At 34.3% G+C, this 25,735-nt stretch overlaps 4 protein-coding genes across 4 annotated transcripts; 2 read left to right on the forward strand and 2 right to left on the reverse strand.

The window, feature by feature from the left end:
• Positions 1-830: 830 nt before the first annotated feature.
• LOC110695243 (very-long-chain (3R)-3-hydroxyacyl-CoA dehydratase PASTICCINO 2-like) lies at positions 831-4,547 on the reverse strand. Its single transcript, XM_021872492.1, has 10 exons — positions 4,397-4,547; positions 4,138-4,218; positions 3,854-3,965; positions 3,733-3,751; positions 3,535-3,623; positions 3,352-3,405; positions 2,046-2,116; positions 1,881-1,962; positions 1,197-1,293; positions 831-1,116 (listed from the first exon to the last, which is right to left on the reverse strand). The coding sequence occupies exons 2-10, from the start codon at positions 4,206-4,208 to the stop codon at positions 1,046-1,048; spliced, it is 666 nt and encodes a 221-aa protein (XP_021728184.1). The 5' UTR covers positions 4,209-4,218; positions 4,397-4,547; the 3' UTR covers positions 831-1,045.
• A 1,369-nt stretch (positions 4,548-5,916) lies between these two features.
• LOC110695244 (magnesium transporter MRS2-I-like) lies at positions 5,917-12,448 on the reverse strand. The gene is made up of 12 exons (XM_021872493.1): positions 11,923-12,448; positions 10,276-10,559; positions 10,139-10,168; positions 9,311-9,458; positions 8,981-9,102; positions 8,467-8,541; positions 7,683-7,907; positions 7,449-7,493; positions 7,003-7,047; positions 6,882-6,911; positions 6,436-6,555; positions 5,917-6,352 (listed from the first exon to the last, which is right to left on the reverse strand). Exons 2-12 carry the CDS (start codon positions 10,528-10,530, stop codon positions 6,266-6,268), a joined length of 1,182 nt encoding a protein of 393 aa, XP_021728185.1. The 5' UTR covers positions 10,531-10,559; positions 11,923-12,448; the 3' UTR covers positions 5,917-6,265.
• Positions 12,449-16,922: 4,474 nt separating this feature from the next.
• Positions 16,923-18,687, forward strand: LOC110695364 (lamin-like protein). The gene is made up of 2 exons (XM_021872609.1): positions 16,923-17,245; positions 17,998-18,687. Exons 1-2 carry the CDS (start codon positions 17,065-17,067, stop codon positions 18,381-18,383), a joined length of 567 nt encoding a protein of 188 aa, XP_021728301.1. The 5' UTR covers positions 16,923-17,064; the 3' UTR covers positions 18,384-18,687.
• A 1,708-nt stretch (positions 18,688-20,395) lies between these two features.
• LOC110695245 (uncharacterized protein At1g04910-like) lies at positions 20,396-25,288 on the forward strand. Its single transcript, XM_021872494.1, has 10 exons — positions 20,396-21,064; positions 22,357-22,419; positions 22,524-22,602; positions 22,711-22,781; positions 22,881-22,969; positions 23,072-23,275; positions 23,600-23,867; positions 23,968-24,195; positions 24,298-24,495; positions 24,718-25,288. Exons 1-10 carry the CDS (start codon positions 20,951-20,953, stop codon positions 24,925-24,927), a joined length of 1,524 nt encoding a protein of 507 aa, XP_021728186.1. The 5' UTR covers positions 20,396-20,950; the 3' UTR covers positions 24,928-25,288.
• Positions 25,289-25,735: the final 447 nt, after the last annotated feature.

Raw genomic sequence — 25,735 nt, forward strand, 5'->3', positions numbered from 1 at the left:
TTATTGTCCACCTTTTATATGGAGTACGAGATTTGTCTGTTTTGAAATACGGAGTAATTAAAAAGCACTAGTGGTAAGCTGTGGATAACTGCAAGTAGTCAAGTACAAAGTTATTGATTGATGGCCTTATTTATTGCTCTGCTAACCTTCAACGAAGTTAATGGTGGTCCATCTTTCATTCCAATTTTTCTTTTAAGGTTTTATAAACTTTAGCTTTCTTTTTCTAGAGTTATGTTTCATCAAATCTAGGAAGTGATTTTCACCTACACTTACATACTTCCATTATTGTTTTTTATTTTTCCATCATTGCATGTGTTTACACCTGATGACCTACCAATTTTCACAAACATTCATCACTCCGTATGAGATCACTCCGTTTGAGATTTGTCTGTTTTAGAAACACTCGACAAGCATTAGTGGTAAGGTGTGGATAACTGCAAGTAGTCAAGTACAAAGTTATTGATTGATTGCCTTATTTATTGCTTTGCTAACCTTCAGCGAATTTAATGGTCCATCTTTCATTGCAAATTTTCTTATAAGGTTTTATAGACTTTAGCTTTCTTTTTCTGGAGTTATGTTTCATCAAATCTAAGAAGTGATTTTCAGGTACCTTACATCCATTATTGTTTTCTATTTTCCCATCATTCCATGTGTTTGTGAAATTGTGAGAATTGAAACTCAAACCCGTTGCATTATTATTGTTACTTTCTCCATTTTTTAAGTTGGATCGCTTTCTTAAAAAGAAAGTTTTAATTCAATTGCATCACTTTCCTTTTTAACTAATAAATTATCTCTAGCTATGTCCTACCACATGAGTGTTAAAGCCATACTTGGTAAAGCATTATTGCTATTAGTCACAGAAGAGTGTTGGATGATAAGAAACTCGCATTTAGTTCCTAGTTTACTTATACAACAAACAAACATGCAAATTGCTACTCAACACGACTGAATTCCAGAAAAAATGGAACATCAAAACGATGACATTGTAATGCTGCAGAGTTCTGTTTACAAGCAAGTCAAAGAATGTGGGCGTACTGCTTCCTCATCAATCTTTCTTGGATCTAGAAAGGACCTTCTTCCTCTGTCCAAGCATGTAGTTGTACATGTGCGGACTTCCTGCAAATTTACATACAAACTCCATTAAGCCAAAGGAAAGAACAGCACAGCCAATGAATATAGAGGGATCAAACACTAACCTGGAACGTAAATTCCCAGGGTAAGCAATGCACCATAGTAGTAGTCAAAAGAGAAATTCCATTTGTTGGGCATCCTCACGCAGTACTTCTCTGAATTCTGTTGTAGTAGAAAATCAAGCAGAAATAACATCAGCTGAAGTTGAAGTGGTATGAAACTGGTATTTTACTCTAAGAGTACGTACTGGGGTAGGGCATAAAGATCACCATTTCTATTTTCACTCTTCATACGCCTTTACTAGGGTACAAAAACATAAAAGCTACTCTATTTGCCCGAAAATAATACAGTAGGTCACAATTTTTGTTTTGACTTTGTCAAAATGATAAACAACTTTCTATATTTCGCAAGTGAAAATCAGAGCTATTTTACTCATTGCCTCCAATGATATCCTTAGAAGAAAAACTACAATGGTAAGGTGGTATAAATTAAAGCAGCAAGGAATTTTTATGGTTTTTCTATTCCAGCTAAATTTTAAAAAAATAAACTGAAATCAAATGTGGCCCAGACAGAAAGGAGGGGGGGAGGGGTTATTTTTTGGTTAGCTAATAGGTGAACAACAGATCAACTTCTAAGAGAAATTTGCTCTAAGCATATTGAAACAGCTGGTTTCTATATTTCTAGAATAACAAAATAAGAGCATAATGACGAATTTTAGGGGGATTGTAAGAGTATGATAGATTTCTCACCCTGATGTAAGGTAAAGCAATGTATATCAAGCCAACTTCACTTGTAATGCCGGTTGGGTACAGCAGCATAAAGGTGCTATACCTGCAAAATGCAATCTAAGTTTATTACTAACAAGAGGAAAACACAGTACTCCTGATATAGAGGACACATTGACCAGCTGGTACCTAAGCCACTGAAGCCATGATGGTGCATAACCAAAGGTTTCTTTTACACCAAAGAAAGAATACCGGATAATCTGAAGAAAAGAAAAAAAAAAAAAAAGCCAGGATGAAATCATGTATAATTTTACTGCTAAAAGCAAAGAAACAATAGATAGTTCTTAAACAAGTCACAGGACAACTTTTCATAGATAGGGTCATTATACACAAATGAGAATCTCTCTGGATGTGATCTTTCTCTTGCATGGCTAGAGGACCATTATGCAATTATTAATCTATAGATTTTGTCCTCTGTCACGCCTTGCCTTACTTTAATATACTCAGATTTATTGGTTCTTCATTAAATCAAACATTTCTATGGGGATAACCATATCAGAAAATGTAATTACTGCCATTGCTCGATAGGGTCAAACTCTCAGTCTTATGGAAGACGCAATATGAGTTGATGCAAGTAAGCAAGACCAATGGATCTTTGGCTACTCCAATCAACGCTTCCAAGATGGTCAAGTGAAGAGAGTTGGATAAAACCCTCATATTCAATCTATTTGGGTAGAGAGTCTACATACCCCATGAAAGCAACATAGACACAAATCTAGAAAAACCAATAACCAATTTGGACCAGAGCAACGCTTTGTTGATAGACAACTCAAACCTCAGCCATTAATAACATGTTATACTTGAAAACCCTTTCAATTCTAACTGCAGGCTATTTATTTCTCTTTTGAATTATCAAGATCCTTTTTACTTTTCCATGTTTAAGATTATACTAAAATGAGTAGCTAAGTTTCTTAAATTAAAGCCACCAACTCCTCCTAAAACAGCCCTCACTTTTAAAAATAGCATGAATCCAGTACACAAAGCCCCTGCTCACGAAGGGAGTGTAAACCGTAAGATACCAGATCCTCTAATTCTTTGGCAAACATGAAAAGGCCAATTCCCAAGATACAACTACATCTATGATAATCAAACTGACTCATTACATTATAAATCTTCTAACACAACTTCACCCTTTACATTTACCTTTTTCCGTTTTTTCTTAATCACATCTAACAAAATGAAAAATACACACCCTTGCACAGAATCAATTTCTCAGTGTAGTTATTAGGAAAATTGTGCCAATCAACAACAATACTGAAGTAATCATCTAGCAATCTATCTTTAGAAAGCTAATAAAGAAAGAAAGCCAATAATCCTTCTTCCATTTCACATTGAATTTCCTCAATTCCATTTAATTTATCTATCATCTCTCTATCCATTTAGCATACTACTTCTATTTCGAACGTGACAATATAAGGGACAATAAGAATTTCACCTCTGTAAGAGACCAGCTGATCACTAAAGAGCTAACAAGGAAATGAGTTCGAGTCTGCAAAAACAAAAATTCAGTCACAAAATAGTTACACACTATAATCTGATTTATCTCTAATCATATTGTTGATATCTAAATAGAAAGAAATACATAAACATAATCAAATTAGGGGCTAATATTACAGACCTCTGGAAAACTATACAAAACACCCCAAGCCACATACAACCTTGAACCAATTTGGGGCAGTGTTGCACTTACAGGCGATCTCACCAAACCTTCAATTTTAAGCACAAACAAGCTCAAAATACTTAGTTATCAGCCACCCAAATGCATAAAAATCACTTCTTTTTGAAAAATTATACAGAATTACCAAAATTTACTCACCAGTTAAACCATGAATAATCTGATCGACGAAATTCCCCAAAGAAAAAAGATCAGACACCCCTAAAAAAAACTAAAACCCAGATATAATGATTTATGGAAATGGAAAGAGAAGAAGATAGACCTCCAAAACGGCGGCAGTTTGAGCAAGAAGAAGAGGCTTCTCAACGGCGTCGTATACATGCTCATAGCTTGACTCTCTTAATGTTTTTACAGCAAAGTACAAAACTTGAACCCTGTAATAAACAAAATTCGATTATAGAAATAGTAATGTATACCCGTCTTAAAAGTTCTTCTTATTTTGACTTTCTTTTATGCGACAATCACTATCCAAACACGAAGAACTTTTAAAGACGGGCGGGAGTAATATAATACGGAGTAAATCGGAAGAGAAGGAGAAGAACAAACCATCCAAAGAAAACAATCCAATTGTAGAGGGAGAGATATGAGCGTCTTAGAAGAGAGAGAAAACCCGCCATTTTTAATTTTCTGGTGTACAAGAAAATGGAGGAAGAAGAATGTGAGAGATGGGGGGAATAAATGGGAGAGGGAAAACAGGTGAAAAGATCAACTACTACCCAGATTTATAATTTATGAATGTAATTACACTGCAAAATATGTAATGGAATGCAATGCCTCATAAAATTGATCAACTACTCGTACTTACTGCTACAACGACGTGGATCTGAAATAGTATGCTTACTCATCTAATCAGTTGTTTTGGTTGTAGAAGTTGTGTTGCATCGTTATTAACGATGTTGTTGCGGGCTATAGTTTGTCTCTGCTTCTAGCCCATGAGCCGTGAGCGAGACTACATGGATCAATAAGATTTTCGGAACTAGAACGGGAACCAAAATCAGTTGATATTGGTTTAATTAAAGATTGGGATTGAATTATCTAAACAAAAAATGATGTTCATTTCAATATTATTTTCTAATTATGGTAAGTTATTGGTGACGGTTGAGTAGAGTCCTTGACTCAAGAGTCACATGGAAGACTATATGAGTTTTGTGCAATAAAGTGGTGCAAGACTATAGATATTCTTGATATGATATTAAAGACTCTACAAAATGACAAAATCAAGCTAATTTTTTTGCTGGCCAATTTAGGGGCTAACTGAGTTTGGAGTAAGTTTTGGGATATTGTATTGGAAGGGGAAGGAGATTTGAGGGAAAAATGATGAGTTTTCTTTCAAAAATCACTATTGTGGGAGAGATCAATTTCTACAATTAAATCCCTCCAATCCATTTCTCCATTTCCTTCAATCCAAACAAAGTGTAAGATATGTTACTAGGTCTAGTTGGCTTGCAAGCTATTTGAGTCTTGAAACTGTGTTTTTCAATCAAGTCAAATTTGCTTAGGCGCGACATGAAAAACTCGTGAGAAAATGTAAGTATCATGTAGATAACATATTATAGTATGACCTAATAGTTTATTAAATTTTCTTGTGTTGAAAATTAGTGACAAAATAATGTGTGATTAATAGTATTACGATCGCTGTTTTGTAATTTATATTGGTATATCTGTAGGGCTTAAAGTTTTACAATATTCTGTATTGCATAGGCTTTCATGGTTACTTCTATAACATTTTATAATTTAGAATCATACTATAAAGCAGCAGCAAGACAAGAAGTGATTATCATGACAATGCAGTTTAGCCATCAAACACTCACAAAGTCGACTAAGCCAAGATTTTTGTAGCACATTTGCAAAACACGAGTTAATCTCCTCCTTTCATAACTTCACATCCATTCTCATTAACACCAGAGAGTCTGACAGCTGTTAGAACTAGCAATATCTTTGCTGAAAATCTGAAATCACCACTTTCGTTCCAGATTAGTGCTCTTAACAATGAAAACCTACTAAAAGCAAAATCAAATGGTGTCCGTGTAGCACTGCATAATGTACTGATGTTACTAGTCTAGTTGCTTCAACTCCTGCTTAGTGCCCACTCCAATATGCATCATCGTCTTAATTTCTGGCAAGACTAGTTCATCAAAATCTTACAACTACTATTGTCAGGAGGGCATATAAAATAGCATTACAGCAGACACATGCTAATCCGCTGTGATCCAAAATTTAAGGAGGCTGAGGAGGCTGGAAAGGCAGCTCATCTTCATAGATGGCATAGATTGAAAAGAATGCATAAATAATTTTACTTGACAGGTAAACTTATGGAAGTCAGAATTCAGCAAAAGCATTCAATAGCACTCGGTATGATGCAATTGATGTTTCAATTAGATGATAAGAACTGTTACTCACAAAGTTTCACCTATTACTGAGGTTCAGTAAATTTACAAAAGGAAACTAATATAAAAAGAAAAAAAAGCCTCAGCAAGGAGGTCTACTGAGGGTTACCAAGAATTGAGTTTTGTCAATTATATTTCAGTATCAGTATGTACATGAAAATGGCTGCCGCCAATTCAAGTATGCTGGATCCAATAAGATATGTCTGTGTGTATGAGGTTACCCAGAATTATTCACTGGTAGAGATTGATTTTGCTATTCCGTAAAAAAGATTTGTGATTTACAGATCTCAAGATCCCACAAGCCCTTTAAAACGAGCATATGCGATTATAACCACAAAGAGTACCGCGCTAAAAAGTCCAGAAAGGATAATTACCTGCAAAACATGCGAAGACCTATAAGTACAATTGAATGGGTAACAGTTACTTAGCTAAACTTTAATGCAATTGTTATATTTACCCATTTAAAGAGGTAACCATGATTATCCATCCAAGTGTAAGGTATATTCATGCCAAAGATTGCAGCCACCAAAGAGTAGATTGATAAGCAAACAGTTCCTGAACTCAGGAAGAGCTCAAGCTGCATGATAAATTGATAAGCATTCACAAAGAAACAAATAGCACATATAAAAAGTATAGACTACCCAGATTACTCTCAAGTCTCAAACCATCAACTGAAGAGAATTGAGATAGATTTAGAAGGTTATAATTGATTAATTATTTTGTGGTTCTTGAAATGCATGTGAAACCGACAGTTGGAATTTCCAACCTAGTTCCCACTGACAGCCAACTTGCATAGACATCAACTTTCCTGACTCTCAAGTCTCAAGTAAAACATGTGTAGGAAAGAAAGAAAAAAAAAATTGTATATTTTCAAGCATTAAGAGAGGAAGGAGGTGTCCACACCTGAATCAATTGATTTCGATGATTGTCAAGCTGCACAGGAAATCAACTTTCAGTACCACCAAAGAAGGCATTCATGTTTCAGAATATAAACTTCTAGATTGAAGAGAAAAGATTTACTAACCTGAATGTTGATGTAATCCTCAGTGTCATCAATGTATTCACGAAGCTGCAAGTTCCAATTCAAAATCATCAATTTATGGTAAAAAAAAAAAAAAAAAAAAGGTTTTATGTGCAGAATGCAATTTTGGCAAACACCGTGACCCAAAAACAGCCTTTTCTTTTCCTCTCATATCATCTCTTTCAGTCTATATCCCCTTGGTGTTCATGACTTCTTATTAACTCATAAAAATTCCATCTCTCTTCCCCAATCTCCACTATTTTGAACCAATCATCACCACAGCTGTTGAACATGTTGAGTGGACTCCAAAATAATCAATTGAACAGAGATAGTTAAACAGGCTATGTCAGATGTTCACAATATTCCAGATAAACATGTATACACATAGATGCAAGAAGAGTAACTACAGGACTGCATAGTAAGATCTAATAGTTCTTCATAATACATACCGTTGTTAGTTTATTCAATGTCCCATCAATTTGCATGAAGTAAGCCTGTAATTCATATCCGGAATAAAGACATTAGTTATTCACACCAACCCAAGCACCGACATTCTTTTACACTTTGTGCATAAAATTGCAGGCAAAAACAAGTTCTAAAAAAGAGAATTTAAAATAATGTTATGACTCAGCACAAGATTTTGAGTCATCTCTTCCAAAGAAACTAATGAAGATTGTAATAACCTCTAGCAACATCTCGAGTTCCTCAACATCATTCTCATCACTACGACCAGTGACCATACTTGCTCTGCTTGCTCTCGACATCTTAGAGATAACAGTAGGGGAACTGGGAAACCAATTGGCTCCTGATCCGCTAACAGGTGAAGCAGGAACAGCCAGCTTTCTAGACAGGTAAAGGTCGGCCATATCACCATCATCATCCAAAAGTTGTTCAAGCTCATCCCTCACCTACAACCAATAATCACATGACTTAAACTTACAAGGATAAGCAGACATACAAACTATTTACTATGTAAGTCTGGGTATAGAAAATACAAAAGCATTATGAAGTAGTTTTTAAGCTTGAACAATGGAAAGTTGGAAACAATAATTGAAAAAAAGAAAGTCCCGTCTACACAAACTCTAATTGTAAACATGACACCACCCCTCTATCAAGGAATTTGATGAAAAAGTAAAAACCCTCTAAAACTGTGTTTATGGCTTATATCGAGTTAATAGACCTATACTGGGCCTATTGTAACTTTGTAATTTATTTATATTACAATTTTTTTACAAAAATATGGATCATGAGCCATAATACCAAAAAGAATTCGCAGTTTGTTTCAAAACTGAATTTAATTTCGGATTGGATTCATAGGCCCAGAACAGCGCAACACAAGACATATATCAAACAGGAAAAACCTTCAACCCCACCCTCCCACATAAAGCAAGAGGAAGAAAAGGTCTTCAAAAGATGTAGAGAATGAACTGATAAACAGTTGTATTAAAATGGATGAAAAAGTAGTACCTTCTGAACACGAGCAGTCAACCTTGTCATTGCACTCTTCAATTTCCTTACTCTGTCCAAGTTTCGGCTGCTTATCTACAAATAAAACAACACCAATTATCAAGAAATTGGGCAGAGAAAGACAAAAATACACTGAAATGATACGTTCTGAACACTAAGAAACAATAGATTACACCAAAAAAAAAAAACACACGCGCACACACACACACAACAGATATGTAACCATGGTATTAATAAGATCTACCCACATCTAATAACAGTTAAATTCACAGCACAATTACTCTCACGACAAAAATCAGGATAATTCAGGTCTCAGGAGTAGAACATACAGCTAAATTTTACTAGCAGATTAAATGTCACTAGTGAGGCCAAAACAAGAGAAAAAATTGATCATTTTCTAAACAAGCATAATTCCTAACTCAATAGACCTAATATCCAATCCACCTTATTTTAGGTTCTTAAGGCCATAACAGCCAAAACATTTGTCAAAAGGCCCACAGGGTAACACCCTCACCTTAGATGTCAGCTCATCTAATGCTGGGTAAGCAGCAGTTTCCAGATCAGTTGTACGTGCAGCAAGAAAGCTACAAATTGAGTCCAAAGCCACCTCAAGAGCACGGAATTCAAAGGGAGATTCTACAAAATTGACAGAGATAATCAGCAAAAAGAGAATTTAGATAAAAGAGTTGGACAATGAAGAAGGGAAAAGGTGACTAAAATAACAAAAAAGAACAAAATATCAACTGATTTAGTATAGCAAGGCCAAGACTCACAATTCTTGCCCTTGTGGATAATACTCAAGAATGAAAATACCCTCAACATTTTGCAGACGACAGTAACTTACCATCTTCTTCGGTAGCTTCAACATCATGTCCCCCCGATTCCTTCCCATCTCCATTAGCTTTAGGTGCAGTACTTCCAGGACATAAGCGCCTCTGAAGTTCTTGAACAACAGGAATTACATTTTCATCCGAAGGGTCTCGAAGCAAGACCTATAAGAATAAAAACAAAATTAAAAACCATGTCCTCAAGAACTTGAAGCCCTACTCTTTCACAAGCACCAATTTGAGAAAATGAGAAACACCAATGTACACAGAATTATATGTGGGCATTAATAGGACAATAGGACTGTCCGTTACGGCGTTACCCACCTATATAAATTAAAAAGCAGAAATTTTACTTGTTAGAACTATTTCAATAACAGTGTCCTAGGTCAACAAAACAACCCATACAAAAAAAACACTACCAATGTGGCTAAAAAAGGCACAGATTATTATAAGTGAGAAACACAAACAAAAAGTGATAAATGACAATATTAAAGATACCAATCCCAGAACAAATGCAATAAAATTTGAGAACAAGATAAACACACATGCGAAAATTAATATGCCACTAAAATAGATAGAGTCCAAACCTTGCAGATATCTTCTTGATGAAAACATCAGAAACCATATACATGTCATTGATCATTATTAGAGCACAACGCAATAATATAGTGCATTTGTCAAACCTCAGACTTTAAGTTGGCTCCCCATTACAGTTCCAAAGATAAACACACCCAATTAACTAATACCAATAACAAAAAGTAAGGAAATGAGCAGGACAATAATAATAAAGATAAGAGCCAAACACCCAAAATCATATATAAAGAGATGTTAAATTTTGTCAGTACCTCATCAGCAGTGATGATTGCCTTAATATGCTGAGCACCCAAAACACCAAATAAATAAATCAATCAGTAAGAGGCACACACAGAGACAAAAGGAAAAAACAGAAGAAAATTGAAATAATTTGAAGTAAGAAAAGAACCTCCAAATTCAAAACAATAGCTTTTTCACGACCTAGAATAGCAGAAGGGTAGGAGAGTAGAGGGTCTAAAATACGAAGATCACGAGCATGAATTTGAACACGGTGCATAATAGCGTGCTTGTCAAGGTCAAGAACAGTTGCATGACTAGAAGAATCAAGTAAAATCCAACTCCGTGATCCAGCAGGTTTCTTCTTCAAAACCACACTTAAGCTCATTTGAGGGTCCACGGGAACTACGTATCCTTCTCTACCCATCACTTTTTTTTTTTATGTTTTATTCATTCCTGCAATTAAAATATTACCATGAGTACTCTTTTCTTCAGTGGCACATCCGGAAATTTGAAATGCAGGTATAGCTTTAGCTTCTAAATAAATGAAAATATATTTAAGAACATATAGAAAGTCACATGTACATAGTACAAAATACAGAGTAACAGCCTGTTCGTAAGGTGAAATATTAATGGAGTAACAATAATGCTAAGTAAAAAAATTATAACTATTCTAAATAATTATAGTTTTGAACTGGTTGATGATATCAGAACAAACTCTCTATAAGTAAAAAAAAATTATTTTGAAATTGATCAATTATTCCATCAGTCACAAATTTAGGGAAATTGTTCAATTGCTAGAACCTAAGATAATCATTTAATTAGGTATAAAATTAATATACTTGATCTTATTTCCTTCTACTCCAATGTCCTGAATAACGAGGAAGATTTTGGCTTTTAGAGAGCTAGTGCAGCAACCAGGTGGTTGGACAACGTTAACCACTAAACATAGTTATTCTAAAACGCTAAAATGATGTATAAGCTTCTTTGTGATTCTCGCGTTCTAATGCCATGTACGAGGATCCTTTGCAATACCTCGCTTGTTTACATGATAGACTAGCTACCTCCTATAGGCTAGCCAATGAGATGCATAATTAGTACGTATTGATGTATCTTTGAATCACCTTTTCATTTAGTTTGTTAATCAACTAAAGTGTGGTACATAACACCAAAACAACTATAACACGTTAGGGCTCCTACAAGTGTTGATCCTAGCCATTATTTTTTTGTAGGAACACCTCTCCAATGGCTAAGCTATATGCCACTCCATACGTGTTTCTCCAACACCGCGTATGCAATTTAAACACAAAGGAATACTACGAGTAATAATTTAAGCAATACTTGCTTGTCTAGTGCTTGTCTGTTAAAGAATACATCCAGAAGACCGGAACTATGTCATAATGTTGCCTGTATAAGCCATAGGATTAAGGTCAAGCAACAACGAAAGCTTCAGCTACAATCTAGTATTGATTACTAGTGTGATCCTAACCTATTTTGCTCTACCTTCACAACACAAAATTCAATCTAGCATATAAATCAATGATTAAATATATTTCCTTGTTCAAGCAAACTTTCTGCTCATAATTTTATTTCCTTGTTCAATCAAACTTTCTAATCATTAATAAAATCAGAAACAATTTCACAATCCTAAAATTTCAAGGTCGCAAATCATAAACGTAAATTCAATTACTCAAATTGAACTCAGAACTCAAGAAACTCACAATCCAATCCCTAAAAACGGAGCTCAAATCAATTCCAAAAAGCAACTTTCATAAACTATCAAAAATCAATAACAAAATAAAATCAAAATTTCAAATACCTCGAATAGAACGAAGAAGACTGGCACGAAACACTAAGCGCTGTTCGCTGCAGCAGAGTGGGAGACGGCAGTCGGAAGTACGGCGGAGAAGGCGGTAGCCGGCGATTGTGGAGCGACGGAGGAGAAGAAATCGTGAGAGTGGCCGGCGATTCAGGTTCATGCTATCGAGTTTTGCAGGGAATATGATTGAAGAAAAAGACCTTCGCTCAGAGAATCAACTACCCTTTTGTTTGTATTATATGTTCTATTTTTATTTTTGGCGTTTCGCTCGCCGTCTCTACTTGGGGAGGTTTTTTTTTTGTTTTTTTTTTGTATCTGTTGACATAAATCTTGGCAGCTTATTGGGTCTTGAATGTGATTTGTGGCTTTGTGTGCCCTTATGGAGTTATGGTGAAAGTTGTGAAGTATTGACCCGAAATTATTTGGATCTCGATAAATTTTATGTATCATATATTCCTATAATCCGTACTTCATATGAGATAGGACTTGAAATTGTTCTTTACCTTGATACTTTGCAACTTGTAAGGCCCTATTCCGATTTACTGAAAACGAGTGAATTGAACTGAATTTAACTGAATTGGAATTGATTGGAACTGAACTTAATTGAATTGATTGGAACTGAACTGATTGGGACTGAACTGATTGGGGCTGAACTGAACTGAACTGATTGGAGCTAAACTGAACTAAATAGAAATATTTGAGTATGGATTAATGATTTTTTAACTATGGATTAGTAATGATATTAATCCACTAATAATTATGAAATATAAAATGAAGTTCAAAATTAATCCACTAATAGTTTTTTTTTTGTTTAAATTTTTTTTATTTTCATGTTAATTAATGCCTGTGAAATGAATCTACTGTAATAGTTTGGCTGTACTAGCACGTTGTTTATCAACCTAACGTAAAAATCAAGTTCATATTATTCATTATTTTAAAAGGGATTCTTCGTTGCTACATTTATGAGAACCCCAAATGCTAATGATGTTAGTATAAGGCAATACCGCCAACACATATGAAAATGCCTAATAAAACATCAAAGAAGTAGCAACAACTTCAGTATGAGGGCATTGAGGGGGTAGTTTGGGGTGGGGAATCCGGTTTGATAAGAACTTTTCTTTACCTTTAAAAAATAAAAAAACACTAATACAAAAAAAATAAAATGTGTTAAACTTTTTTTTTTTTTCTTTTTTGAAGGATTTGCAAAAAAAAATATATAAATAAATCTTAAGGGTAAAACAAACTATTATAATTAGCCGTCGATGGAGAATATATTTTTTTTTTTTTCATGGCCATCATGGCTATATGTAGATAGTGGAGCATGAACTTGAGGTGAGCTCACCACTCACTCTACCAAACTTGCATGACTAATCTGACTATACGATGATGGAGAATTATGTCTTATTTAGTACTCCCTTCGTCCCTTTATTTGGGATTTGTTAAACATCGCATACAAATCTCTACATAAAGCCCACAATTATTTTTACTTAGACTTTTTTGCCCTTTTTCTAATTTTTACCGAAACTGTAATTCACTCTCACGAAGAATGTGGAGCTGGAGTGGATCGCCGAGGGACACTAGAGAGCCGTCATCGTCGCCGGAATGCGAGATAATCAGGGGAAAAAATTACGAAAAGTAGGGGTGGCGTCTGGCCGGAACGCCACTACCATGGTGGTGGCGTTTGCTCGGGACGCCGCAACCGTGGCAGTGGCGCCTGACCAGGACGCCGCCACCATGGTTGTGGCGTCCTGGCCAGACGCCACTCCTACTTTTTGTAATTTTTTTTTTTTTTGTAATTTTAATTAAACTTTTTGTATTTTTTTTCCTTTTTTTTGTAATTTTATTTAAACTTTTTTTTTTTAAAAAAAAATTGTACCTTGCCTCCTTGAGACCTCCTTTCCTCTGCCGCTGTTACCGCCAATTCCTTGCCTTGCCGCCTCGACATTGCCGTAATTTGAATTTTTTTTAGAGAGATGTAGAAAGAAGATGAGTGTTTGGTGATGAGAATGAGAGTGTGAGTGTGTTTTTATTTTTTTTTATGTTAAGGGCAATATTGTTAAATCAAGTGAATTTTGTGGGCTTTATGTGGAGATTTGCGGGCGATGTTTAACAATCCACCTTTATTTTGCCCCATTGCCATTTTTTTGGTCAAACTTCGAAAACTTTGACTATAAATTACCGTTAATGTATAAAAGATAATATAGTCGTGAGTAATCTTGTTAGATTCATCTCATTATATATTTTAGGATATTTTGGTTTTTAACACCACACAAATATGTCTAAAAATGATTTTTAACACCCCAAAAAAAACTTTTATTTTAACACCACAAAAAATTTTAAAAATTGGAAGTTACCACCATTTAACAGAAAGTGTGACGGAAAAGTGAGGTGGGTCCCACAATTTTGTTTTTCCTCCAATTTTCACCTCTGCATTCCACGATTTCTTCCTCCTCCTTCATTCAATCCTCAAATATTACACAATTCTTCCTCCTTCATTCAATTCTCAATTATTACACAATTTTAGGACCACCACCAATCAACAAATTGATGCCCCAAAAATTGAATAAAATAAAAAAATTAGAGTGCGAAAAAGAGATTAAATGAAAAATCTCCATCAACAATCAACGGAGCATGAACCAAGGCAGTAAACAGATTAAACAAGGATGCACATCCAAACTTGAACAGAAAGAATTAACATTTGAAAGCAAGGGGAAAAAAATCACTGTACAAGGGCAACAATAATTTCTGCACACATCATCTAACCTAGATAATTCACACCAAACAGCTAACCTTACAAGAAAAAAAATTAATACTAATACACAATTAACAAAATGCAACTAACTACAGAATTATTTCAGGGCTAGTTCTTCTTGAAACCGAAACATTTGAACTTATCTTTCGCTGCTTCTGCCTCCCTTTGGTACTCCTTGAATGAAAACTCCTCCTGCTTAACTGAAGAAGGCACTTTACATTCACTATAGCATTGATTACACAAACTAAAGTGAGCTTTCATACCCATACCCAAAAATCATACCCAAATTTCACCGGTTTTCTGCCCAAATTTCACCGGATTTCTGCCCAAATCACCGGCGTTTATTGACCCTAACCCTAACTCCCGGATTTCTGCCCAAATTTCACCGGATTTCTGCCCAAATCACCGGCGTTTAATGACCCTAACCCTAACTCCCGGATTTCTGCCTAAATCACCGGGATCTGGGTGTGAATTCGACGGACTTTGAGCGGCGAAACTCGTCGAATTCCAGCCTAAAATTGCCGAATCTTCATCTACAAACACAGCCGGATCTTTACCCTCGAATTGCGTGTTTCTTGGCCTTCGAATTGCTAGTTCCAGGCCTTCGAATTGCTGTTTTTTCGCTGTTTAATTTGTCCGGCATTGTTGAAAAGAAAGAATGAAGGAGAAAGGGATCAGAAAGAATGAAGTTCGTGTTTTGCTTGGTGAAAGTTGGAGTTAAAACCAAAATGTGGGACCCACGTCATTTTTCCGTCACAGAAACCGTTAACTGGTGGTAACTTCCAATTTTTAAAATTTATTGTGGTGTTAAAATAAAATCTTTTTTTTGGGTGTTAAAAATCATTTTCAGACATTTGTGTGGTGTTAAAAACCAAAATATCCTATATTTTATTAATATTACATTTTTATAATTTTTACTTATATAGAAATAAAGATATAGATATAAAACACACATTTTGAAAACCGTACATAGTCAAATAAGGCAAAAAAATAGGGATAGATAGAGTACTTCAGTATTCAGTATTCGGTTCATTGATCATTTGATCCCAAAGTTGAAAAAAAAAAAAATCATTTGATCCCAAAGTTGGAGGAAATAATCATGTTGGGATTCTTGATCTTACAACTTGGATTTGTATTTTAGACCTACTCACATCACTTCGGGACAAAGGCCCAAAACTTTACTGGAGTCCAAGTGGGATCTCAGAACCCTAATGTAATTTAAAGTTTTCAAATAATTTTTCAGAACTCATATAATTTGGTGTTGGGCTAGTAGCCTACTAGGTGAAGCAATGCTTTTCTTTCATACTAAATAAATACCTGTTCACTTCACCTTAAAAAATAATATTCAGGAAAAATAATTTTAATTCAGTAAAATTAATTTCAATTTAGTAAAAATAAGTTCAGTCTGAAAAGTATAGAATGATCAGAGATGCTGAGTCTTATCCTCTGTTCACCGCGAATAAGATTGGTTCAATTAGCAATGTTCCTGCTAAAAGCTACTCAAAACCTGCTTGGAGGGGGTGTTCACACCCACATCTCTCTTTAATCAAAGTTTAGCACAAATGCTGAGAATAGAGACAGAAGTTTAGGATTTGTTCCTATAAACTACCACATGTAGTAAGCTATTGAGTTCAGCAAAAATAATTTAAGTTCAGTAAAATTAATTTCAGTTCAGTAAAATTAATTTCAGTTCAGTAAAAATAATTCAAATTCAGCAAAAATAAGGTGAAGTGAACGGGGCCTAACTTTTTTTTTTTGGGGAGCGTTTGAGAGATTTTTTGAAAACAAAATGACATAAACCTATGTGAGATTAGATTTTAAATAAATACTATCTTTTGTTTGTTGCAATTAATATAAAACAGAGATATAATGTACATATCCAATTAATCTAAATGAGCAAAAGTTTACCTAATAGACAACTAATGTTTGTGCGTGTAATCCTTCTATATCGTTCCAATTTATCAGATGAAAGTCGTTCATACATTATACAAAATGAAAAAAGGTCGTGCCATTCAAGTTGGACCGTCAACCAACAAGTCTAAAACTAACAATACACAAAGTGAGGTGTTATATTATCAACATATCAATTATTATCATATGAATGACAATGTGTTATGGTAAAATCATAAGGAAGATATGAAGGACATGCAAGGGATACAGTTTTGTACCATATGCATGTTTTACCATCTTAGAAAACGAAGATGTTATATATATATATATTCAAAACATTATTCAAGCATCTAGTCGTAACTAAAGTACCAAAATAGAATTTGCATGCATATAATTCAGTTATTATGTTAGAAATTAAAATTTGTATAACTATATATATAGAGAGCTCATGCCATTTATCTTCATAAACTTCATACATACTGAAAGCCGAGAAAATAAAAATGGAGTTGCAAATTTTATTGGTAATGGTAGGAATAATATTAGGGTTAGGGATGGTGGTAGAAGTAGAAGGAAGATCTCCAGTGTTGCATGAGGTCGGAGGAAGTAGGTTTGGTTGGAGGCTTAATGTTAACTTTTCTAATTGGGCTGCTAATCAACATTTTTATGTTGGTGATTGGCTGTGTAAGTATTATTTTACCCTAATTTCCTCTCTTTTTTTCCATGCTTTTTTTTTTTTTTTTTTTTTTTTTTTTTTAATTTTTATTTTGGAATAATAACATTAAATTTCTTATAGTTTAGAACTTAGGTTTTATTACTGAACCATGCATAAACTCAATATTTTATATACATGTTTATATATAGGTCACGAGTTTATGTATAGTTTGATATTTATTGTATTACACTCATAATCGTGTGATACAGTAATTAGTTTGAGTGCAATGAATACATCCAGTAAATTAAAAAGTATTGTGATAATTGGTAAGCTTTCTTAGCTTGTGACTCTTTTTTCCCTTGATTTCTAAAATATATTTCTGCTTTTACAAGTACTCGTAGCACATACACTTTGACACACTTCACTTAGCTTCTTTGCATCAATTGACAACTTTTTTTTATTTTTTTTAATATATATCTTAATCATATGGGTATCAAATATCAATTGACAACCTGTCATACCATTAAAATGTGCAAACTTGCTGTATCAATCCCTAATTAAGAAAGTTTCCTTGTTAATCCTATCAGAATGTTACTTGTAACAACATGCATCTGACAAGTTAATAATAAGTCGTAGCAATCAATTTTTCTGCATGTTATAAATTGATTTATTTCCTTCAATAATTTAAAGTCTTCTGACTTAACCATAATATAATTACTCCCTAATTGACAGATTTAATTAATTACTAATTCTAATTTAATTTAATTTAATTTTTTGACAGATTTTGGGTTTGACAAGAGGATTATAAGTGTACTAGAGGTGAACCAAACAAATTACAAAAACTGCATAGAGAAAGACTACATAACCAACATAACAAGAGGAGGAAGAGATGTATTTAATCTAACGGTTGCGAGGCCTTACTACTTCATCAGCGGTCGAGGTTACTGCTTTCGTGGGATCAAACTTGCAATCAACGTTCAAGATGCTCCATTGCATCCTACCCTCCCTCCTACTTCTTCTTATTCTCTCACCAAAACAAGCCCTAATTCTACTCTCATCACGTCTCATGCCACCACCACCACCTACTACCGATTGTTCGATCATTTTCTCATCACGATCATTGTCATCATCGTGTCTGTAACAACTAATCGGTCCTTTGTTAATTAGTAATGCAATATTCCATTGTCATCATCGTGTCTGTAACAGCTAATCGGTCCTTTGTTAATTAGTAATACAATATTCCATCAGTTTCAAATTAATGGTCACATTGATAACGTAACCTGACTTTGTAACGTCGTGTATTTATTATTTACGTGTTTCTTAGATATTATTCGAGGATTTGAGTAGGGTACACTCGATTTGCTTGTTTGGTGTTTCATTTCTATCAAATTAATGTTGTAATATATATTGGTGGATGTGATCATTCAATGTACCACACTACCAAGGATGGTACAACAAGTTTTCATATGAAGTGTCCAAGAAATTTGATTAATCACATCTTCTGTACGGTTATCGTGCTTTTATTATTAATTTTTGGTGTGATTCAAATAATTGCTGATACTCCGGCCCCTTTTTAGTTCCCACCTAAGAAAATAGTACACCCTATATGATTTGATATTACTATATGGTTAAATATGACCTTATTTAACTTAATTATGATTATTAGCTTAATTAACTCCGCATTATAGGTAAGTATTCTAAGATAATGATTTAAATTTCTGTCATTTGAGATCAGTGCCGTTTAAAATACACTATAATCTTCAACCGAGGCTTTAGTGTCACCTTTTTTAAGGGGTAATATAATAAATATTATCCACAATCCTAAAAAGAATTTTATGTCATGGAAGCGCATAGAATAAGATGAAGACTTTGTATAGAGAAATCATGAGCATTAAACAATAATATAGTACGACCGCAAATGATATCTACAATCCTTCATACTTCGTATTGTTTTTGATTGTTTTAGTTTTGGAAGATGTACACCATCAAATAATTGTTTGAAAAGATAAATCGCACTCTCAATGATTTTTTTAATCATATTTTATTCAATAAAGAGTATTCCTTAGCAATAATGTCAATAGTAATACTAATATAGAAAAGTACTCCATACATATTTTAGGTTGTTACAGTTACATATTCAAATATGGATATAAATTCCTAACAAAAAATTCATATATAAGCTATGTTCTTAACTCTCAAACCTATCCTTACACGAAATTCGGAAAAAAATTGACAATTATACGAATCACACTAAAAATAAATAATATATGGAGTATAAATGTCAACAAGACTTGCCCCTCTTCAACAACTACATTACCTTCGTTTTAGAAAGGCAACAATATTTTTTTAATCTTAACAATTAACAAAGTAGCGTGCCAAGGTGACAATGTAATTATTAATGTCAAATAACCCCTTTGCCTCACATTATCCAACCAAGGGATGTTAATAAACTGAGCTAAGTTAAGTCCGAATTCGTCAGAGCTAAGCTTCATAAGAAAAATATCTCGAACATGTCTTGAGCTCATCCGAGTTTTCTATTCACCTATTCGAGATCAATTAGTTTATTTTTTTTTATTGTATAAAGGTTTTGCATGTAGGGTTGTTAAACAATCAATTTTATAATTGAACGCAAACGATCCATTTTTTAGCATAAGCAAGTCAAATAAAAAATTTTAGCGCTATGCTTCTTTGTGTTATTAAGCAAGCTTGTTTGTCAACCTAATAAACAAACTTCCACCAAGATTCGATTGAGCTTATTTGTTTACTAACGTATCAGACTATTGGCTCTTTAACTATCCAATCCAACTCAAACCGAACATCTCAAAACAACATCTGTGACACCATGACAACTCCAATTAATTACCAAATGACAAAGAAAGTTAGCATGTTGATATATTGAGAATGTATAAACCAATAAATAGTCCATAATAGTAGACTCATAACTCAAAGCTAGCGTAGTAGAGGCTACACTATACCGTTATATGCGGTCCACACGCATAAAGGTGGAGATTGAAGAAGTTGAGTCGTGAGAAAAGTGTCGGTGACACGAGCATAAACCACCCAACTGTCCCTTCTCTGTTTGCAATAATGATTCATAACCATTATCAATTTTTACACCTTTTCTTCCCCTTTTTTTTTTCATTTTATTTTTCCTTTTGTTTTTTTTAATAAGGGGAAAGAACCCAAAACTTTATTTTTTGTTTATTTTTAATTTTTGCACCTACCAATAAAATCCAAATTCCTTGACCATATTAGCCACCTCCTTTTCTTCCTCTCTCCTCATTTTTTTTGTCTTTTGAGGTGTCCTTAATTCTCCAAAATATACCCTTCAATAAAAACTCCATCTTTTTCACCTTTTTCACTAGTATATCCGTTGTAAAAACAAACTTTCATCATCTTCTTTATATATCTTCCTATAATACAGTTCGGAAAAAAAAAAAAAAAAAATCCCATGAATTCAGTTGTATTATATTCCAATTTCCAACCTTTCTTTCTTCATTGTGTACCATGTGAATTGGGACTGTGACTTAATAATTAAAGTCCTGATTTTTTTAGTGTTCTTTCCTTTTATGGCGCTTATTTCCCAGTAATTAATACCCCTTTATAAATCAGCTGTTTTTTTTAGAGGGAAATTTAGAAATTGATTTCTTCAGTTAGGGTTCTTCTTTAATTTTTCCGGGGTTTTCTTTAATTTTTCTGGGTATTGTTAGATTTTCCTGAATCTTCAACTGGGTATGTATAGTAATACAATGAAGTTCAGAAGAAAAGATGAAGTGGGTTTCTTGTTGATGCTGCTGATTTTCCCGATTTTATTGGGTTCTGCTGATAATTCTCCTAATCTATACTCTGTATGTTCTTACTCTTCTTCAATTCATTTCAATTTCATAAAATTGCTATTAATTTTATTATTATTCTCTGATTTTAAGTTTTTAATTGGGTTAAATTTTATAGATATTGTGATCTTGATGTGTTTTAGATAATTATAATAATTCTTTGACTTTCTCAATGTGAACTAGTTGACAAGAGTCTTAGATGTGAAGACCAACGATAGTTTTAGCAAAATTTAACTCTTTATTAATGGTTGTAAATGGCTATATTTCTTTCTCTTTGGAGTAATTTCATTTAATTTGTATAAATTGGGTAATTTTTATGATATAATTGGTCATATTACGCAGAATTAATGCAAGGCATTGAACCTTTTTTTGTTAGATTATTTGATTAAAGATTGCTATTTTGCTATAATTAGTAAATATAATATAAGAAATTGAATGATTCTACGGTTGAGATGTCAAGTGCTGGAGGAATTTTTGTAGCAAAATGTTTTCTTAGAATTAATAAGTTGATAATTATGTAGCGTCATGTTGATTGGGACAATTACATTATAGTGTGTTGATTTTGCTTAATTTGTGTATTTTGGGAGTAGCTGTTTGTCTCTTTGCTTCAGCATGTAATGGTTCATTTTTATACCTATTTTTAGACCCAATAGCTTTAAAAAAAACATATTTATAGATTTTATGGGTTTAATGATCTCATAGTAGGTGAATGATGATGTCAATTGAATTCTATTGGTGATAGTTGAGGTAGCATAAGCGTGCGAGCCTCCTAATCTTCTTGTTAGGTGGGAGCGCTAGTAAGCAGCATTTGTTAGTTGTTTCCTAGCTAACAATAAGGTTCATATTAGATTTATGTTCAACTATAAAGAACATTGAATAAAAATGGTTCACGGGATGCTCTTTTATTAGTTTTGGTGGTTCTTGCTCAGGATTATTCTATGTTTGGCTTTTCTAGCAGCAGATTTAATGTCGAGCAAAAAAATAGTAAAAGCATATTGCATTTATGTCGCGGTTTTTGGTTGATGCTTACAGCTTCTTGCTAGCAGTGCTCTTCGTTGATTGGTCTGTTCTTATGACATAGGCAGCTTGAATTGAACTGTACTACTTGTTTTGGAAATTCTTAGCTAGTTACTGATACCTTTTTATCTAATTCCCTCAAGATTAGATGTCCCTTTCTCAAACTATAGGGTGATGCGAATAATTTTGGGATGGTCTTTTAAAATGTGCTATGTGCATATTGAAACTAAACTATAGTTTGGGGAATTAGAGGTGCTGACTGCTGACTGTGAATCTCTTTACCATGGCAGGAATGGCTGTCTGTAAAACCTCGACACTCAAATCTTCTGAAAGATGCTCTTAAAAGTGAATCTGTGAGTAAATATCTATTGGACATCATCTCATTTGATACTCCTTGTTTGTCCTTTTTTTTTTCTCCCACAATCTGATATCTTTTACGTTGTTTTCCACTTCCTAGTCAAACGACGAGCCTTCCGAACTTTGGTCCCCGTTACCTGATCAAGGATGGAGACCATGTGGAATAAGTTCTAAATCTGGTGAGCATTTTCCCTGCCTTGGAAGATTTTTTTTTTTTTAATTAATTCTTTCGTTCAAGTTGTGACTTGTGTTGATAGTCTCTCATTGGCCTTTTCTTATTTATGCAGAAAAGCCAACTAATTCATCTGGATACCTCCAAGTATTTCTTGATGGAGGTCTGAACCAGCAACGCATGGGGGTAAGTTCTAGAGATTTGAAGATATTTGCCAACTATCATTTTCTTTGTTTTTTGTCTTAATTTGAGATGCTGTAACTAAGAATTTGTAACTTTTTCCAGATATGTGATGCTGTAGCTGTTGCTAAGATTCTGAATGCGACATTGGTGATTCCCCTACTTGAAGTTAATCCTGTGTGGAAAGACTCGAGGTATAGTATTTATGAATAAGTGATGCAATACATATTCTTTCGGGATCTAAAATTTGTTTATGGAGTCAAACTCTGAAGTTGCATTCAATTTCTTTTTGGCAGTTCATTTGAAGAAATTTTTGATGTGGATCACTTTATTGATGTCTTAAAGGATGACATTAACATAGTTAAAGAGCTACCATTTGAGTATGCATGGAGCACCAGGGAGTTCTATTCCACTGCTATTCGTGAAACCAGAGTTAAAACTGCACCTGTGCATGCTTCAGTTCATTGGTACTCTGAGAACGTGCTGCCTGTACTTCAAAGGTGATGCACGGACTGTTGACTTGATATATATTTTAAGCTTTATGCTATTCAAGATGTCCATTATGTAAACAAAGCAGGCATCATGTTTATAAACAAGCTGTCACACTTCATGTTAATGATGTCACATTAACATTGAGTGAGTAAGTGTAATACTAGGAATAGCATGTCAACTAGGGTATAAGACTGCAAGGCTCTTTTTTTGTTTTCTAAATGCAAATGAAAGTGGAAATTTTGAAGTTTTAATAACTTGAACAACGCTAAGGCTAGTGGAAATATAATTATCTTTGCAAGCACTAACGCTGTTTCTTTGTTTGTGTGCTTCAGCTATGGGATTGCTGCAATTTCCCCTTTTTCTCATCGTCTAGCTTTTGATAACATGCCTGAAGACCTTCAACGCCTACGCTGTAAAGTTAATTTCCAGGCACTGACGTTTGTCCCACACATCAGAGCACTTGGTGATGCTCTTGTGAGACGGCTCCAATACCCATCTTTGAAAAGTGAACCAGAGCATGGGTTACTTCGACAGTTTTCTTACAGGAAAGGGTCAAGAGAGCCACAGAAGTTTGTTGTTTTACACCTCCGATTTGATAAGGTATGTTGTACACTTAATTATCATGTTGGTTTTATACAGTATGTTTTACCAATTTTGATTTTTGATTGTATTGCATTTTTCAAATATTCCATTTGTGCAGGACATGGCTGCCCATTCAGCCTGTGATTTTGGTGGCGGTAAAGCAGAAAAGCTGGCTCTAGCAAGGTATAGACAGGCAATGTGGCAAGGAAGAGTTCTGAACTCTCAGTTTACTGATGAGGAGTTGAGAAGTCAAGGGCGTTGCCCGATGACCCCAGAAGAAGTTGGACTACTTTTAGCTGCTCTGGGATTTGATAACAATACACGTTTATATCTTGCCTCGCACAAGGTAATAATTAACTACTTGCCGTATTATTGAACCAGAAAAAACAAAGTAAACTTGATTGACTAGTGACAAATTTTTTTACATGTGATGACATCAATCTTGCAGGTGTATGGCGGAAAAGCTAGGTTAGAGACTTTACGAAGACTGTTTCCCCTGATGGAAGATAAAAAGAGCCTTGCTTCTGCAGATGAGCGTGCACGGATCAAGGGGAAGGCTTCCTTGCTAGCGGCTTTAGATTATTATGTCAGCATGCATAGTGACATTTTTATTTCAGCTTCTCCAGGAAACATGCATAATGCTCTGGTGAGCACAGAAATATTATGGCTTTTTACATTAGAAAATTCATCATTATTGCGCTTTATATCATAGTATTAAACTTTATAACAAATTAATGCATGGTACATTAATTTCAGATTTAAGTTCTTTTAGAACTTCCTGACTAAAACGATTAAGTTTGGCATTATACATAACTAGAACTCTATTGTTTTGGAAATTAACAAGAGACATTGTATTTAATGTTTACAGGTTGGACATCGAACGTATGAGAGTTTGAAGACTATCAGGCCAAACATGGGTATGTTGGGTCAGATCTTCTTAGACAAAAACATGAGTTGGGTAGATTTCAGACAAGCAGTAGCCGAGGGACACCATTACAGACACGGTCAGCTACGATTACGCAAACCGAAGCAATCTATTTACACATACCCTGCTCCGGATTGTATGTGCCGTGCTTGAGATTTGTTAATATACGGTCTTTAGGAGTTTCCTTACCTTACTACACATGATGATTTTTGCAGTCTCACCCTATAGTTATATCACTTATATGTGGGTTCTTGTAAGCATTCCAATAAAACTCAAGCCCATTCGTTTTACTTGTAAATGTCGCATAGTATTGAACGTGTTACAGCCAGAAGGCCAGAGTAGATGTATGGTTTGAGAGGCCAAGTTTATCATTTTGGGATGTTTATATATAAGTAATGAATAGTAGATACATATCTTTACTTGAATCGATCATTGTACAAAGGATAACTTGTTCTCGATAGAATTCTTCCTCTGCAATTATTTATACGAGTTGAACCGCGATACTTCTTTACCATCCAAGTTGCTTATGCATATTGATTTTTTGCTAGATTAGATTAATATTGTAATTTTACAATGTATATTTTAGTACTCGTATTAGATTTTTAACTTTTTCTCCATTTTTGGCTTCCTGTAAAATTTATGACTATGTTCCAGATTGTTCTGATCTTCCTACTCGAGTACTAGTAGTATGTCAGCATCCTAATTCACGAGCATTTGCCTCCATACTGTCTTTGGAGCTAGAAAAGGTGAGAAGATAGGGTGATAAGGGTACCAATGAACGTTCATTATTATTGGAATTTCCTTCAAATGCTTGTATGAGCTTTTATTTTGGATTTACCCTCACATGTGCATATCTGTTCTGAATGATAAGAGGGACTATTAGAACCCCCGGGAGGTAATATTTTGGTGCGGATAAACGCGTTAGGCGATGCTAGTGAGGACCATCCAGAGTGAATGTCAA

Source organism: Chenopodium quinoa, unplaced genomic scaffold (genome assembly GCF_001683475.1).
Source record: "Chenopodium quinoa cultivar QQ74 unplaced genomic scaffold, ASM168347v1, whole genome shotgun sequence".
NCBI classification, from domain to species: domain Eukaryota; kingdom Viridiplantae; phylum Streptophyta; class Magnoliopsida; order Caryophyllales; family Amaranthaceae; genus Chenopodium; species Chenopodium quinoa.